Source organism: Mus caroli, unplaced genomic scaffold (assembly GCF_978045245.1).
Source record: "Mus caroli unplaced genomic scaffold, Mus_caroli_1 scaffold_4, whole genome shotgun sequence".
In the NCBI taxonomy this organism is placed as follows: Eukaryota; Metazoa; Chordata; class Mammalia; order Rodentia; family Muridae; genus Mus; species Mus caroli.
In genome coordinates, this window is record NW_028227259.1 from 148,467,413 (window position 1) to 148,486,115 (window position 18,703).

At 48.0% G+C, this 18,703-nt stretch overlaps 2 protein-coding genes across 3 annotated transcripts in view; one reads left to right on the forward strand and one right to left on the reverse strand.

The window, feature by feature from the left end:
• The window catches only part of Rsph10b (radial spoke head 10 homolog B), a 53,808-nt gene extending 39,918 nt beyond the window's left edge, over nt 1-13,890 (forward strand). Inside the window, exons 17-20 of the mRNA XM_021163175.3 lie at nt 5,395-5,514; nt 7,920-8,010; nt 12,062-12,260; nt 13,625-13,890. Coding sequence (XP_021018834.1) covers nt 5,395-5,514; nt 7,920-8,010; nt 12,062-12,260; nt 13,625-13,802 — 588 coding nt within the window. The 3' untranslated portion in view covers nt 13,803-13,890. The remainder of the gene's footprint in view (nt 1-5,394; nt 5,515-7,919; nt 8,011-12,061; nt 12,261-13,624) is intronic.
• A 1,255-nt stretch (nt 13,891-15,145) lies between these two features.
• Nucleotides 15,146-18,703, reverse strand: part of Ccz1 (CCZ1 vacuolar protein trafficking and biogenesis associated) — a 28,205-nt gene continuing 24,647 nt past the window's right edge. For both annotated transcript variants that reach the window (XM_085837415.1, XM_021162225.3), the window contains one exon: nt 15,146-15,486. In XM_085837415.1, the coding sequence (XP_085693541.1) occupies nt 15,431-15,486 (56 nt within the window). In that variant the 3' untranslated portion in view covers nt 15,146-15,430. The remainder of the gene's footprint in view (nt 15,487-18,703) is intronic.

Consider the following 18,703-nt stretch of genomic DNA (forward strand, 5'->3'; position numbering starts at 1 on the left):
ACAAACCCAGGGAATGTTAAAGGGCTTTCTTCGAGCAAGAGGAGGATGCAAGCTCTGTTTAGGAGAAAGAGAAACGCCGCCAAGGGTGACTGTGGGTCCTTCTGCTCCTGAGCATCTCTTCAAAAGATAACTGCAGTCTACGCAACAATAACCTGTCCGCCATCGTTATAACATAAAGGATAAGAACAGCCTGAGGACTAGAAAAGGAGAGACAGCAATAGGGTTTTAAAGTTCTAACTCAGGGCCGCTGAGATGGTTAAAGGCGCTTGCCCCCGAGCCTGATGACCCGGGTTCTTTGATCCCCAGAATCCACGCGTGGCAAGACATACAAATGTATGTATGAATGTACATAAATGTATGTAAAAAGGAAGAGTTATTGAAGTTCTATCACTCTAAGTGGCAATGATATCCCTTGAAGGTAGATTTGTCAAATTAAAAGAACCTGACTGCAAACCACTCTGATTCCAGTGAGCTGTGTTAGAGACAGAGGGAGTTAATAAGCCAGGGTAAGGGAGAGAAAGCCGAGGGTCAGAGATCAGCTTTGACAACCACAATGTAAACTGGGGGAGGCAGCCAGTGGGGGCCGGTGCTGATAGCAGCTGACGGGGGAAGGGGTTCTCTCCAGGTGCAGAAGGGGGCTACTGCCTACAGAAGCCAGCAGTTAGAGAGAAGGGAAAAACATACACACACACACATACATGCATACACACACATATATACATATACATACAAACACATACATACATACATACATATACACACACATATATACATGCATACATACATACACACACATACATACATACATACATATACACACACAGACACACACATACACACATACATACATACATATACACACACAGACACACACATACATACATACACACACATACACATATACTCACACATATATACATACACATACATTCACAGACACACACACAGACACACATATCACACGTACATACATACATACATACACACACATACACATATACTCACACATATATACATACACATACACATACATTCACAGACACACACACAGACACACATATCACACGTACATACATACATACATGCACACACACATACACATATACACACATATATACATACACATACACACATACATTCACACACGTACATACATACATACACACACATACTAAATTTTAAAAAGCATAGGAAGGTCAAGGTTGTCTGGTGTCTGCAGACACTGAACACTAAGAATGCTAATAGTGATGGTGGAGAGAAGCTGAGTCAGGTAAACGCTGTAGGGCACCACTCTTCCTCCAGGGTGGCCTCAAGTTCCCTATGTAAGAAAGGAGGGCCAAGAAGTCTTGCTTTTTCTGCCTCTACCTCCCGAATGCTGGGGGTATGAGCATGTACCACCATACCTGCCCAGACTGCAGAGTTTTTATTTATTTTTATGTATATGAGTGTTTTGCCTGCATGAATATTTGCATATTTTTGGTGCCCACAGAAGCCAGAAAAGCACTGGGTCCCCTAGGACTGGAGTTGTAAATGGTTATGAGCTGCCATGTGTTTGCTAAGAATCAAACCCGGGTCTTTTGAAAGAGCAGCAAGCGATCTTGTAACGCTCCAGCTCCTCAGAGACGCAGCTTAAATCCTGTCTGGGTGTGCATAGAAGAGTGCGCTGAGCACTGAGCTCAGGTCTCTGGAAGAGCAGCAGTGCCCTGACCCCTGAGCCAGCTCTCTGGCCCCAAACAGCAGTGTTTTATTCAGTGGAGAAAATAGTCAGATTCGCCCCCTTGTTCCTCACCATGTGATGCCGGTGCCATCTCAAAACTCTGCCAAAAAGTAGGCCCGTGCCAGATTGAGGCACTTCATCTTAGGCTACAGCCACAAGCCCAAATAAGATACTATATAATTTAAAATTATATGCTCTGAGAGAGGAGAAGCATGAGTTAGTTGCTGGTTTCCCTGGACGTGTGCATATGCATACACATCCCACCTTTGAGTGAGGTGTCACTGATGTACCATAAGCCCGCTTCGAGCATGTATTCAAACCCAGCAACTATCACCTCAGACCACACAGGGAGCACACTCACCACGCCCAAAGTCCCTGACCTCACTCGGCAGTCCCTCCCTCTCCCCGTTCCCAGGCAACGCACCATCTGCATTCTACCACCACACTTTGTATCCTCTATGTATAACTTTACATAAATGTGACCATGCATTATGCGCTCCTTTCCTTTTGAGGCATCATCTCGTGTAGCCCAGGCTGCTCTTACACTCAATACACAGCAGAGGACGACCCTGAACTCCTGACCCTCCTGCCTCTGCCTCCTGATCGCTGGGACCACCACAGTCCTGCACCACTGGGCCTGAACCGGGCTACCCGGGCTTGGTGCGTGCTCACATTTACTTGGTTTGCTTTTTCCCTATCAGTTTTTGCATGTGCTTTAAAGTTCCATCCTAACACGAGTAGCTAATGGGACGTTCTCCTTTTCCATGGCTTACCACTTTATCACTGTTAGGCATGGTCACGGTTATCACTGTTAGACTGTGTCCCTGGTGTGATGGTGCGGATATAAGCTTGGTCCCCAGTTACTGAGAGGGGATTATGACATCTCAGCTATAGTCAACTATTGCTATGTTGATGGTTTGTGTGGATGGCGCTCACATTTACAGACGGCTCATCGAAGCCACCTGACAGGGTTGCTGCGCACCTCTGTCTGTGATCAACTACGTCTGCTTCACAAGGTTTATTTCTGAGTGTGAGTGTCTATGTGTATGTCCGTGCATGCGTGTGCAATGCCTGTGAAGCCCAGAGAGAGCTGGATCCCCTGGAACTGGAGTTCTTAGGTGGCTGGGAGCTGAGAGCCTGGATCCTTTGCAAGAACAGCAAACACCTTTTTTTTCCCTTTGCGAGTCTCACAACATGCACCCCAGGCCCGCTCATCTCCCTGTTCCTCTCACATCCACCCTCTGCTCTTGCAGCCTCCCCCAGTAAAACAACACAAACACAAACAACACAAACAAAGCATAGAAAACATCTCATGGAAGCGGAAGTGTGCCACAGTGTGTCCCACAGTAGATCCCTCTGTCCACACATCTTCACTTGTGAATGTTCAATATAACGAGTCATTTCCTCTGGCTTCTGTGACATCATCAATATTGGACTCCTCCCAGTTATCCTGTTGTTGGCCTGTGTCATGAGATCCTGCAGCTTTGAGTTAGCAGGACTGGCCCTTTCACAGGTTCAAGCCATCAGCAGATGATGTAGATATTGGGGTGGGCCAACTAAAAAGCCCTAGATCTGGGCCTGGGTGGTAACTGAGCCGGTCAGCCTGCCAGCTCTCCCTTGTCTGCACCACCAGGGGGAGCTCTTGAGCACCGCTCCAGCCAGGCCACCTTGTACTGCCAGCAACAGGAGGCAGTGCTCCAGTGCTCTCACCCTTGGGGCCAGCTGGCCAGTGTCCCCTCCACCAGCACTCTATAGTGCTGCCCAGACGGAGGTGCAGGGCCCGCTTCCCAAGGAAACTAATACCCCTAACCTCTCTCTGAGTCATTTTCTCAGGCCCTGGACTGAGGGGTTTTGTTTTTGTTTTTGTTTTGTTTGTTTGTTTGTTTGTTTGGTTTTGGTTTTGGTTTTTTGGTTTTGGTTTTTTGAAATAGGGTGTGGTGGTTTGTATATGCTTGGTCCAGGGAGTGGCACTATTTGGAGGTGTGGCCTTGTTGGAGTGGGTGTGTTACTGTGGGTGTGGCACACATCCTAGCTGCCTGGAAGCCAGTATTCTACCAGCAGCCTTCAGATGTAGATCTCCTAGTTCCTCCTGCACCATGCCTGCCTAGACACTGCCGTGTTCCTGCCTTGATGATAACTGACGAACCTCTGAACCTGTAAGCCAGCCCCAATTAAATGTTGTCCTCATAAAAGTTGCCGCCGGGCAGTGGTGGCGCACGGCTTTAATCCCAGCACTTGGGAGGCAGAGGCAGGTGGATTTCTGAGTTCGAGGCCAGCCTGGTCTACAAAATGAGTTCCAGGACAGCCAGGGCTATACAGAGAAACCCTGCCTCGAAAAACAAAACAAAACAAAACAAAAAAACAAAACAAAACAAAAAGAGTTGCCTTGGTCTTGGTGTCTGTTCACAGCAGTAAACCCTAAGACAGGGTTTCTCTGTTTAGCTCTGGCTATCCTGGAGCTTACTCGGTAGACCAGGCTGGCCTCGAAGTCACAGAGATCTGCCTGACTCTACCTCCTGAGTTCTGGGAGTCAAGGCATGTGCCACCAGTGTCTGGCTGAGTATTTATTTTTTTAACTCTGGTGGTGGACGCCACGCAGGAAGAGCTGCAGTAGGCAAGTGAGCTCCCTGGAGACGACCCACCGTCCCGCTCAGCTGTGACGAGTGAGCTCTGTGCGGCACAGCCCCAGAGCCTTCATCCCCAGAGTGCTTCCTGCTACTGATGTGCTTTCGCCTGCTTGTCACTGCCACACTCCTCATTCTTTTGGCTTGTGTCAGTGGACACCCGGAGACCCTCACTGCCTGTGGCCTCGTGTGATTACTTCCTGGGCGATAGCCCACTCTGTTGGGCGAATTTCTTGCAGATCAACATGAAGATGAAAGTTCTTAAGATAATGCAGTCTAGATGAATTAAGGATTTTATAGAATTTCTGACTTTAGTGTTAGGAAGTTAGTTTGATTTTAATAAATTTGGGGTATTAGGGCAGTTAATAGAAAATATAAAGTTAGGAAATTAGGAGAGGTGACAATGTTTTAAGTTGGAGTTAAGGATAGAGTGCGCCCTTCCCTGATAGGACGGCAAAAGCTGCTTGAGTCGGAGAAAGAAGCGCAGTGATTGTCCATGTATTACAGGATGGAAGGAAGGAAGGGAGGGAAAGAGGAAGGAAGGAAGGAAGGAAGGAAGGAAGGAAGGAAGGAAGGAGGGAGGGAGGGAGGGAGGGAGGGAGGGAGGAAGGAAGGAAGGAAGGAAGGAAGGAAGGAGGAAGGGAGGGAGGGAGGGAGGGAGGAGGGAAGGAAGGAAGGAAGGAAGGAAGGAAGGAAGGAAGGAAGTAGGGAGGGAGGGAGGGAGGAAGGAAGGAAGGAAGGAAGGAGGGAGGGAGGGAGGGAGGGAGGGAGGGAGGGAGAGAGGGAGGGAGGAGGGAAGGAAGGAAGGAAGGAAGGAAGGAAGGAAGGAAGGAAGGAAGGAAGGAAGGCAGGCAGGCTATGCTCGGGACAAGCTGATGGTAGTGACTGTCCATGCATCACAGGCACTAATCAGGAGGAAGGAAGACTGGGTTTGAATACATGCTCGAAGCGGGCTTATGGTACATCAGTGACACCTCACTCAAAGGTGGGATGTGTATGCATATGCACACGTCCAGGGAAACCAGCAACTAACTCATGCTTCTCCTCTCTCAGAGCATCCACAGGAGCCCGAGTGCAATCACAAGCCATGACTCCGAAGTCCACTTCAGCAGCACCAAGTCGTCCTTAGACAAGATAGGCGCTCTGCCTGATGGTAAAATCAGGCAGTCAGAGGTCAGTATTTACAGCATCAGTGGCTGCCGCCACTGAGTTTCGAGGACAGCCCTGGACAGTCACTTCATTTCCTGCTGACCTCACAGTCTGGTGTTGAATGAAGAGTGGAGCGGGCGAATAGCAACAGCCCTCATTTTTAGGGCTCCGCCAGGCCCAGCACTTTCTAGGGGTCAACTCACTTAGAAGCCCCTATGAATTTCAAAAAAGTTATATTGTTGCCTGTGGCCACAAACCCTGCAAGCGGTGGGGCTTGTACCTAAGCAGTTGGAGTCTAGAATCTGTACCTGTCATTGTGAACTTAACCCCACCGTACTTGACGAGTATGTGAAACGTGTGACTTATTCCGAGATGGGGTAGGAAGCCAGCTGAGTACAGCATCTTTTAGCAGACTGTCTGGCTTCTCTGTTGACAAACCAGTTACGAAACTCGCAGAAGCATCGTGGTCAGAGGTGACAGTGGCTAGAACTGAGGGTGGGGAGAAGGGTTTGGGACCAAGGGGCTTTGGAATGAAAGAGTCTGGAGGTGAGTCTGGAGTTTTAGCTTTGAGCAACTGGGAGAATAAGGAGTCGCTATTTAGTACAGTGTTGAAGATGAGAATCTTCAGGGTTGAGGTCATGGTGTAAAATTTACCACTTGATTATGAACATGCTCCAAGTATGTACTAAAACATGGAAGTAGTGACAGCAGGTAGCCATGCTGGAGACAAGACTGCAGTATAAGGGTGAATTCCATATGGATACAGAAGTATGGGGGCTACACATGCATGAAGTCATTACAACTCTGGCTCAGGGACACTCAGCAGGGAAAGTGCTGCCGACAAGCCGGACGACCTGAGTCACCCAAGGGTCCCGCACGGTGCAAGGAGAGAACAGATTCCCACATGTCTCCTGAACTTCACATACACACACACACACACACACACACACACACTCATATACACACTCACACATACATATTCACACATACATACATCACACATACACACATACACTCACATCATACACGCACATACATATACACACTCACACATATATACATCACACACATACACATACTATACACACATGAACACACACACATATACACACCATACATACCCACTATACACACACACACACTTTCTCTCAAACACACACACATGTGCACACACACATACTAAATTTTAAAAAGCATAGGAAGGTCAAGGTTGTCTGGTGTCTGCAGACACTGAACACTAAGAATGCTAATAGTGATGGTGGAGAGAAGCTGAGTCAGGTAAACGCTGTAGGGCACCACTCTTCATCCAGGTTGGCCTCAAGTTCCCTATGTAAGAAAGGAGGGCCAAGAAGTCTTGCTTTTTCTGCCTCTACCTCCCGAATGCTGGGGGTATGAGCATGTACCACCATACCTGCCCAGACTGCAGAGTTTTTATTTATTTTTATGTATATGAGTGTTTTGCCTGCATGAATATTTGCATATTTTTGGTGCCCACAGAAGCCAGAAAAGCATTGGGTCCCCTAGGACTGGAGTTGTAAATGGTTATGAGCTGCCATGTGTTTGCTAAGAATCAAACCCGGGTCTTTTGAAAGAGCAGCAAGCGATCTTATAACGCTCCAGCTCCTCAGAGACGCAGCTTAAATCCTGTCTGGGTGTGCATAGAAGAGTGCGCTGAGCACTGAGCTCAGGTCTCTGGAAGAGCGGCAGTGCCCTGACCCCTGAGCCAGCTCTCTGGCCCCAAACAGCAGTGTTTTATTCAGTGGAGAAAATAGTCAGATTCGCCCCCTTGTTCCTCACCATGTGATGCCCGGTGCCATCTCAAAACTCTGCCAAAAAGTAGGCCCGTGCCAGATTGAGGCACTTCATCTTAGGCTACAGCCACAAGCCCAAATAAGATACTATATAATTTAAAAAAAAAAAAAAAGAAAAGAAAAAGATGAAGAGGGTGTGGTGGTGATGCACACCTTCCATCCCAGCACCTGGGAGGCAGAGTAAGGTGGATCTTTGTGAGTTCAGGTCCATCCTGGTCTACATAGAGATTTCCAGGACAGCCAGGGCTACATATTGAGACTCTGCCTCAAAATGATAAAAGTTAAATTAGTTCAACACAAAAGTAAAAATAGCCTCACTCCAGCCTGGGCTATATAGTATTATGCTGGGGGCCAGCCTGGGCTATACAGAGAGAGCAAACAAATGAAACCAAAACACTTCCAAGACAATACAGGGCATGTTGGTGCATAGCTGTGAGCCCAGCACCCTGCACACCAAGACAGAAGAACTGCAGGCTTGGGGCTAGCCTGAGACACTGACTTTAAACACAACGAAAGTGAAAAAGGAAACCCTGTTAGCCACCCCCTGCATGCTCACAGCGTGGACTAGCTTTAGTGTAGGATGCTGCAGAGTAACGGTTCCCTCATGTTTTGAAAAAGCCCAAGCTCAAGAAGTCGCTGAGTGAGGACAAAGTCTCCAAAATGAACTTCAAGACACAAGGAAGAGGCCTGGTGTTTATGTCTCCACACGGTGAGCGTCTTCACAAACGCCTGCTTCTAAGTTACACACACTTACGGTCTGCGGAACATCCTGTGGCTTTGGGGGACAGGGGCAGTACTCAGGATTGGACCTTGAGCTTCACATGAACTGGGCAGGCACTGTCCCAGCAGACACGGTGCGGGCACTAGAGCGCTACAGAAGCGGCCCAGCAGGCTCCCAGCCTCCTAGGCTGACACACTCCCTCCCTCTCAGCACAGGGCTGCACCCACGAGGCAGCCAGCTCTTCTCCCTAGCATAGCCTCCTCCCATTCCAGCTCCAAGACACCCTCCAAATGCAGCCCAGGCTGGCCTGGAACTCACTCTGTAGACCAGGCTGGCCTCAAGCTCACAGAGATCTGCCTGCTTTTGCCTCCTGGATTAAGGGTGTACACACCTCCTTACCCTCCTCTTTCTTTGTTTCTTGAGAAAGAGTTCCAGTCTCCCAGGCTGGCCTCTCACTTGACAGATTTCTTTTTTTTTTTTTTTTTTTTAAAGATTTATTTATTTATTATTATATGTAAGTACACTGTAGCTGTCTTCAGACACTCCAGAAGAGGGCATCAGATTTCGTTATGGATGGTTGTGAGCCACCATGTGGTTGCTGGGATTTGAACTCTGGACCTTCGGAAGAGCAGTAGGGTGCTCTTACCCACTGAGCCATCTCACCAGCCCCGACAGATTTCTAAGGATGACTGAATTTCTGATCCTTCCTGCCTGTCTCTCAAGTGCTCCGGTAATCTGCCACTGTACCTCTTTAGGTGGCCCTGGGGATCCAACCCAGGGCACCTTTGTGCATGTCAGACAAGCACTCTATTGACTGAGCTACATCACCAGGCCCTCTTCCATTTAGGTCTTTAAGTAAAACATCTAATATTTGTATTCAATACCTCAGAGTCCAGGGGCCATCACCTTTCCTCTTTCCCAGGGAAGGAGGACTTCAAGGGTTTTCTCTCCTCACTCGTATTGTCTTCATAGGCTTCCAGCCTCTTCCCCATTCCCCCTCTCCCTCGACTGCCCCCTTTTCCCCCACCCCTTCTTCCTCCTCCTCCTTACTCCCCCTCCCCCTCCCCCTCCCCCCTCCCCTCAGCTCATCTTGTGCTGCCCTGTGAGCACAGCACTGGGGATTTTCTTCCACTGTGTCACTGACCCACATTCCCAGCATTGTCCACCCCAGCTACCCGCCACACGTGTGCTCTGTTTTGTCTAGTAAACTTTTCCCAGCTGGTCTAAACACACCAGCTGACTGGGATTTACTGCTGAAAGCCCGAGGTGCCATCCCCCCCCCCCAGTTCCCCCTCCCCCACTTAGCTCAGCACTGTCTGGCTGTGCCAGGCCTCAGGTGGCTGCTGTGCTTTGCCTCTGGAAACCTGCCCTGCCTGCTAGGCATCGCACCCTCCTGCTTTCCTCTACCTTTGGAGTGAACCTAAAGGTCAGTAAGTATTTCTCCCGTGGAAGCCATCTTCCTCTCTGAGGACTAAACTTAGTGAAAGCCTTCTCTACATCCAGATGTACAGTCACCATAATAGAAAGAGCTATAAAGGGAAACCAAATTAGTGATTTTTTAAGAAATGAATCTATTTTGTGTATTTAGGCACTTTTACGTTGTGTAGGCGTGCGTGTGACAGTGTGTGTGTGTGCAGGTCAGAGAACAGCTTGTCTCTCCCTCCATGTGGATGCTGAGGATTGAACTGGGGTTATCTCTCGGTGGCAAGAATCTTTTCCCTTGTCGTCTCTGCTTTGTACTGGTGAGGTTGTGTTGGCGGCCGGTCCTCAGCTATAGCTCAGTTATATCTCAGTTTGCCTTGCACCTCTGGCCCCTTTACAGTAACTGAACGACCACTGTGTGTCAGCTATGGTGCCTCTGGCGGCTGGTTTTGTCTGCTGTCAAAGCCGTTCTCCTGGCCACAGAATCCCACTTTATCTGCTGGCTTCACCTGAATTGCTGTGACTTGCTGTCTCCTACCCGGCTCCTCAGCGGAATGGCAACACGAAGCTATCACTCTTCATTTGCAGACGTTCTGACCTGTTTTCTTTTTTTGTTTTTTGTTTTTTGTTTTTTTTGGTTTTTCGAGACAGGGTTTCTCTGTGTAGCCCTGGCTGTCCTGGAACTCACTTTGTAGACCAGGCTGGCCTCAAACTCAGAAATCCACCTGCCTCTGCCTCCCAAGTGCTGGGATTAAAGGCATGCGCCACAACTGCCAGGCAGACATTCTGACCTTAATAACTGGAACCCTGGGTTACATAAAATTGTTATTTTGTGGTTCTGGAGATGGAATCTGGCTGTCACATGGCTAGCGAGTATTTATTGCTCATTGCACTGAGCCACAAGTCCAGCACCAACTCTTTGAATTTTCAAACTTGCCCAGTCACTAACAAGTTAGGATTGTTTTAAAGGCGACAAAATTTGTGTGGTGGGCCCCAGCTATGATCTCAGCACTTGGTAGGTGGAGGCAGGAGAGCCAGGACTTCAAGGTTCTTGTCTACAACACAGTGAGTTTGCAACCAGCCTGGCTGAGTATAGGACCCTGTCTCAAAACCACACACACACACACACACACACACACACACACACACACAAAATTAGGAAGAATTAGGCATTTAGCTCAGAAAGAAAGGGAAGAAAGAGCGCTGGCTCCCGGGAAGTGTTTGGATTTCGCGGTCTCTAGAAGCCAGGGTTCACTCAGAAACAGGCTTTCTTATCTTAATGGCACCCAGACCCTGAATAAACAGGAAGCAGGCGGTGAGTGGTAAGTTCTTATCCCAGAGCTCTGCTGGTGGCCTGGCTGAGGCTGGAGGTGCCACTAGGAAGTCCCTCACAGCTCTGCCCTTCAGTCAGGATCCCTGATTTCTCCTGACAGGTTCACCATGTCTGAGATATTCACAAAGTAACGCTCACTTGGAAGGTCTTAATTTCAATAGATAATACAAGAAATGACACTTATCATGTTGGCAAAAGAACACATTGTCATTCTTGAGTCACAAATTTTCATAAATATGAAATTTATTAATATGTAGCCTCAAGTATGCCATTTGGTACAAACTTGGGGCCTGGAAAAAACTTGGAAACTCTCAAAGTTGAATGTAGGAAAAAAAAAAAAAAGATGCACTACCACACACTGATGAATACATTCTTATTAAAAAGTCAGGGAAGCTGGGCAGTGTTGTGTTTTATAACAAGAAAGAGGTGCAGTTCAGTGGGGGGAGGAGGTGCCTCTGCAGGCCGTGCTGAGGCATCCCTTCCCTCCTGAGGTGAACGTATAGCATAGAGTGGCTTTTATGCAGGGCATGGGGAGTTGAGAGAGAGAGAGCGCGCGAGAGCGCGCGCAGGAGGACCTGGGTTCAATTCGCAGCATCCCCACGGCAGTTCACAATCATCTGTAACTCCAGTTCCAGGGGTCTCTCCCAACTGCAGCTTCCGCAGACATCAAGCACGCACGTGCTACACATACATACATTCAGACAAAACACATGTAAAATAACATGAATACTCTAGTAAAAAGGTAAACCTCTAAAACATTTTTAAAAGCTCATATGGCTCTGCCAGAGGCCCAGAGTTGAGTTCCATAGCCACCTAACGACCTGCACCTCCTGCTGCAGTGACTTTGCAGCCTCCGCAGGCACCTGCACTCATATGCACACACACACTTCTCCCCTACACGGTTTTAAAAGAATAGCTTGGTGTCCTGGGGCACAGCTTTCATCCCCCAGCACTTGGGAGGCAGGGGCAGGAAGATCCTGTGAATTCCAGGCTAGCCTGGTCTACAGAGCGAGACCCTGTCTCAAACAAAACAGAAGGAGACACACAAATAACAACAAAACACTTCTGCTGTTTAAGAAAGAGAAAAACCAGCAGGAGGTTTTTTGGACAGAAGGACTGATAATCAGCCCCAGGCCGCTGTGCACTGGCCCTCCTCAGTTGCTGTGGAAGGCATCTGGTGATTTCTTCAGGCCTCACAGGCTGCAGTGCCCCAGGATCACCACAGCTGACAGAAGACACCCCTCACACTGTACTGATGTTTGTTTTAATTATACTCCATTGCAGAGAAATATGAAAAGCCCAAAGATGAACAGAAAGAGAAACTCAACATATGGGTGAACAACCTCTATGTCTTCTTTGTAAATGTGCTCTTCAGTGCCTACAAACGTGAAGAGATGCTCAAGGAGAAAGTGAAGGAAAATCAGCTTCAGGAAGCAGAGCTGGCTCAGCAGAGGCAGATAGAGAACGAAGAGCTAGAAGCCAGGTAGGGCACCTGCCCTCCATGGTACATCCTGAGTTTTCTTTTCTGTCTTCAGGAGCTACCCCAAGCAGGACCTTAGCCTATGGTGAAACAAAAATGATGTCCTAGGACCACAGGCTTACAGTGATGCATACAATGCCCTCATCTCTGATAGGACAAAAAAGAAGGACCTGGGGGCTGGGGGTGGGGCTGGGAATGTAGTTCAGTGGTGGAAGCTTGCTTAAAGTGTGAAGTTTGGGTTTGGTTCCTAGCACTGATAAAAGAAGCATATGTGCGCGCACACACACAGTTGTGATCATAAAAAGAGAAAGAGCTATAAACCCTGTCTCGAAAAACCAAAAAAAAAAAAGAATATGTTCTGGCAGAGTGTGGGGGAAGGGGATACCTCAGTGGGCCCATACCAAGGCATCCCTTCCCCTGAGGTACCACACACACACCGGTATAGAATAGAGTTGATTTAGGGCATGGGACCAGCCATGACTACGTGGAAAGTTGGGGAGAGGGAATGAGGAGAGAGGGAGAGCAAGGGGGCAAGAGGCAAGGGAGAGAAGCAGGAGTAAGAAGGAGAGGAGGGGACAAACAGCCCCTTTTATAATGCCAGGCGTACCTGGCCGTTGCCAGGTAACCCTGGGGTGGAACATACCTGGCTGTTGCCAGGTAACCGTGGAGGTGGAGTCCAGACAGAATATCACCACACACACTCCTGGATGCACGAACTCATTCATGTACATACAGGCTTCTGCTCTTTCCAGAGCTCCCAATGTCGATGTGTTTTGCAACCTGGTATGATGGTGAAGCCTACAAGCTCAGCACTCAGGAGGGGCAGAAGAGGCTCGCCTCTAGCTTCTCAGCTGCAGGAAACCCTCCCAGGCCACACTGGCCACACTGGCAACTGTTGCCTGGAGCACTTTAGACACAACAGACCATTTTACTCACAAGCACTACTGAAACCCCATAAAATCCAGACTCGGGGCTGGAGAGAGAGTGCAGGGGAAGAGCACAGATTCCTCTTACAGAAGACCTGAGTTCAATTCCCAGCACCCATGTCACCTGGGGGGTCCAATGTCCTGTGGATTCCAGGGCATCTGCACACAATCTCCCACCCCGTGCACAGAAGCAAAAGTTTTACTTGTGTTTTGAGACAGGGTCTCACTGTATAGCTCTCTGGCTGGCCTAGAACTTATACTCTGTAGACCAGGCTGGCCTCAAGCTCACAGGGATCCACCTGCCTCTGCCTCCCAAATGCTGGGATTAAGTATGTCACCACCATACCAGTCTACCACATAATTTTTTGGAAAAAAAAATTAAATTAGTTTCACAATTTTACAGAAAAAAACAAATAGCTACATTCTCATTTTGCTTTTTAGGCTGAACATCCTACGGGAAGAGGAGGCCAGGAAACAAGACTTTGAACTTGACATCACTGTGCTCAAGGAGCCGTTGGAGATTCCAGTCTCTCAGCCACTCACGCCCAGTCCCCCTAAAGAGGATCTGGCTTCCATCCAGACTAGCAAGGCCAGCCCTGGCAAGAAGAAGAAGAAGTGAAGGCACGCAGTGTCATGGTCGAGCTGCAAGGACAAGTAGACAGAAAGCTGAGACAAATGTTCCATAAAATAAAGTGTTTGCATTGAGCTTCTGATTTGTGTCTGAAATGCTCTACCTTGGCCCACACGTTCAATTTTTCTTGTATGGCTGGCTGCATTTGTAAGAACCTAACTGAATGAGTATGTAAGCATGCACATATTAGTAAATGGGTCTCAGATCACTCAACTCATTTTCTCCCATACCCTGGACTCTCTGGGTCAGCAAAACAGGGCTGAGTAAAATTCAGCTCTATTTCATCTCAGTTGTGAAGGCATACAGGGTGACGTGGCTCTCGGGAGGCCTCATGACCAAGAGGAGAAATGTCTAGATAGACAGCTTGGGGTGTGTAATGAAACATCAGGGAAGTACTCAAAGCGAATCGAATCTAGTGACTGTATCTGTGCTTCGCTGTCCTTCTCTTGTCAACAGGGAGACCCCAAGCTGTCAAGATACTGTCTCTTAGTGTTTGGGTTGTCTTAGGGTTTATTGCTGTGAAGAGACACCATGACCACAGCAACTCTTATAAAGGCAAACATTTAGTTGGGGCTGGCTTACAGTTCAGAGGTTCAGTCCATTATCATCAAGGTGGGAAGCATGGCAGTATCCAGGCAGGCCTGGTACTGGAGGAGCTGAGACTTCTACATCTTGATATGAAGGCAGCCAGGATGAGACTGTCTTCCACAGGCAGCCAGGAGGAAGGTCTGTATCACACAGGCCAGACCTGGACATTCAAAGAGACCTCAAAGCCCCACCTCCACAGTGACACACCTCCCCTTATAAAACCTCACCTCCTAATAGTGCCACTTCCCATTGGCCAAGCTTATTTAAACTACCACGTGGATTTAAGATTTTTACATCTTAATTGTATGTATGTGTGTGTGTGTGCACGTGTGTGTGTGTGCACGTGTGTGTGTGTGCACGTGTGTACACCTGAGTCCAGGTGCCCGGGGAGGGCAAAGGGAGCATCAGACCCCGAGAGCAGTGGCTCTCAACCTGCTACAGGGTCAGGCCCGCTTCAGGGTGGACCCAGCCTTCCTCAGGGGCTGCACATCAGACATTTACAGTACGGCTCATGTAACAGTAGCAGTAAAATCCTGCTATGGCTGGGGGCGAGCACAGTATCTGGAGCTGTCTTAGAACTTGGCCTAGGTTACAGGAGATTGTGAGTAGCCCGACGAAAGCGGTGAGACCTGAATCCAAGTCCTCTGGGCCTGGCCTGGCCTAGCCCTGACCTGGAGTCATGAGCCCTCCTGGCCAGTGCAGTCAAAACAGCCAGCAACACAAGACTCAATAGGAAACCAGGATTTTTAAAAACTTTAACAATTTATTAGTCTTATTTTCCAGTAAAATATCCACACAATGTCAGCAGAATGGAATGGTATTCAGCTGACTACATTTAATTAATTTCACATAAATATTTAACATCTAGAAACCTCAGGGAATCATCAGACCAAGTAGAAATGTGATTTCTTCCAAGCAGGTATTGCTTTACTATGTCCCTAACCCAGTCACTATCATGACCAGTAAGTTGTAATGGTAAACGAAAAGTTTGTTGAGGTTTTTAAAGATGTTCTGCTGAGCCAGTGGAGTCAATCCAAGAAGAAGATGTTATTGAACTGTGTGGCACACAGTTTCTTCACCTCTTCTGCAGAAAGAACAGAAAACAGTGTGTCAAGGAGCATAGCTTCTGACCTTGAGGGCTGCGTGCTACGGTCAGCACCTTCAGTTCTTTGGGGTAAACGTAGGAAATAAGTAAATGTCTGCATTGATTTTGACTTTATCTTAAGAAGAGTAAGCAGTAAAAACAAAATCATTAATCAACAGAGAAGGCAGTCAGAGAAACAGCTCACAAACTCCTGAGACCTCCATGTTTCCCAACACACTAGGGTACCACTGTTTTGGTTCTAAAAGAACTGGTTTGCAGAGGGCCTGAGATCCTCGTGGGTCAGCACTCGAAGTGCAATGCTCCTGAGAAGCTGACGGGATGGATGTACAAAAACCCTGGCCACAGTCTTGAGATGTCAATCAAGGGTTTTCCAGAGATAATCACCTTGGATTATCAATCAAATAAATCCACCTATTTTAATTTCTGTAGTGCTAAGTAGAGAGCCCAGGGCCTTGAGTATGCCAGGCAAATGCTATACCACTGAGCTCCATGCCCACCCCTCTAAACTCCCATTTTATCTCTGCATGTACCCAAATACTAATGCAAATGAAGACCTGAAATGTCCTAATGCTGGGCACAGTGAGGCTGCCTGTAATCACAACGTTAGGAAAAGGTGGGACAATGGCTGTAAGTTCAAGGTTGGGCTGGCCCACATAGCAACTTTCAGGCCAGCCAGATGGAAGATCTTGTCTCAAAAACACAAAACAAAAACCCCAAACAAACCAACAAAAGAACAGATGTAAGATCCTCTATGTCACTTATGATGAGCTTGGTGGGATTTGTCCCCTACCTGATATGTCCTCTGCCTGCTGTTAGCGTAATGCCACAGAGAGCAGTGGTGAAGCCCAACCCCATGAGGACAATGCTATCCTTTCTCCAGGACAACATTCATTAATACCCATAAAGCAGCTGCTAGATAACACTGTCCAGAAAGGAGACCAACCCCGCCCTGATGGGAAGGCAGAAAAAAACTGCATTCTTCTGCCCATGTGCAGATGGTGGCAGCTGGAAGTGCCCTGTAAGCCTGGCAGTCTGGAGGGTTCTCACCACAGGATCTATAAAAGGACATTTGTACAGTGTGCAGCTATAAAAGGACAGCCGTGCAGTGTGCAGCTATAAAAGGACAGCTGTGCAGTATGCAGCTATAAAAGGACAGCTGTGCAGTGTGTAGCTATAAAAGGACAGCTGTGCAGTGTGCAGCTATAAAAGGACAGCTGTGCAGTGTGCAGCTATAAAAGGACAGCTGTGCAGTGTGCAGCTATAAAAGGACAGCTGTGCAGTGTGCAGCTATAAAAGGACAGCTGTGCAGTGTGCAGCTATAAAAGGACAGTGTGGAGCTATAAAAGGACAGCTGTGCAGTGTGCAGCTATAAAAGGACAGCTGTGCAGTGTGCAGCTATAAAAGGACATTTGTACAGTGTGCAGCTATAAAAGGACAGCTGTGCAGTGTGCAGCTATAAAAGGACAGCTGTGCAGTATGCAGCTATAAAAGGACAGCTGTGCAGTGTGCAGCTATAAAAGGACAGCTGTGCAGTGTGCAGCTATAAAAGGACAGCTGTGCAGTGTGTAGCTATAAAAGGACAGCTGTGCAGTATGCAGCTATAAAAGGACAGCTGTGCAGTGTGTAGCTATAAAAGGACAGCTGTGCAGTGTGCAGCTATAAAAGGACAGCTGTGCAGTGTGCAGCTATAAAAGGACAGCTGTGCAGTGTGCAGCTATAAAAGGACATCTGTGCAGTGTGCAGCTATAAAAGGACAGCTGTGCAATGTGCAGCTATAAAAGGACATCTGTGCAGTGTGCAGCTATAAAAGGACAGCTGTGCAATGTGCAGCTATAAAAGGACAGCTGTGCAGTGTGCAGCTATAAAAGGACAGCTGTGCAGTGTGCAGCTATAAAAGGACAGCTGTGCAGTGTGCAGCTATAAAAGGACAGCTGTGCAGTGTGCAGCTATAAAAGGACAGCTGTGCAGTGTGCAGCTATAAAAGGACAGCTGTGCAGTGTGCAGCTATAAAAGGACATCTGTTCAGTGTGCAGCTATAAAAGGACAGCTGTGCAGTGTGCAGCTATAAAAGGACAGCTGTGCAGTGTGCAGCTATAAAAGGACAGCTGTGCAGTGTGCAGCTATAAAAGGACATCTGTACAGTGTGCAGCTATGCCTTGTTTGCGAATTTATTTTTCTTTTCTTTTTTTTTTTTTGATTTTTGGAGACAAGGTTTCTCTGTGTAGCCCTGGCTGTCCTGGAACTCACTCTGTAGACCAGGCTGGCCTTGAACTCAGAAATTCACCTGCCTCTGCCTTCCAAGTGCTGGGATTAAAGGAGTGTGCCACCACGCCCGGCTTATTTTTCTTTTCATAGCACTTTAGAAAACACTTTTTTTTTAGGCACTGTTAAGTTTCCCACCTCACAGGAGAAATACAAGCATTTAATGAGGGACTGGAAACACAGCTCAGCGGCTAGGAGCACCTGCTACTCTTACAGAAGACCCCATTTGGTTCTCGGCACCCACAGGACAGCCTACAACTGTCAGTAACTGCAGCTCCTTCTGGCTTCCTCGGGGACCAGGCACAAGTGGGTGGGACACAGACATACATGCTGGTAAAATACCCATATGCATAAAGTTTTCTTTAAACCTGAAATACACAGAATGGAAGCATCTGCTTGGATCTTAGGGGTTTTGTTCTGGTTTCTGTTTGCACTGGAGGCTGAGTTAGGCCCTCACTAATGCTCGGCAGGTGTAGCAGTGGGCTACATCCCTCACAGACCCCTGACACCCATCTCATTTTCCTCCACCATGTATTCAAGGTAGAGACTCCATTAATAGCCCAGGCAGACTTTGAAGTTCTCACCCTCTTGCCTCTTGAAAAGCTGGGATCCAAGGCCAGGAGCTTTTGTTTGTTTGATTTCTGGGGCAGTTATGAGCTGCCCCATGTGGTCTAGAAACCAAACTTGAGTCCCCATAAGAGCAGCAGACACCCTGAGCCTTTGGAGCTGTCTCTGCAGTCCCTGTTTTTTTGCTTTCTAATGTGTATTTTATGTGTTTTGTCAGCATGTATGTCTATCACCACGTGTGCCCGATGCTGTCAGAGGACAGACAAGTATTGGATCCGTGAGAACGGGGCTACAGCTGCCTGCAGGCCACTGTGTGGGAGCTGGAACTAAGCCTCCGTCTTAACCCGGAGCCGCTGCTGCAGCTCAC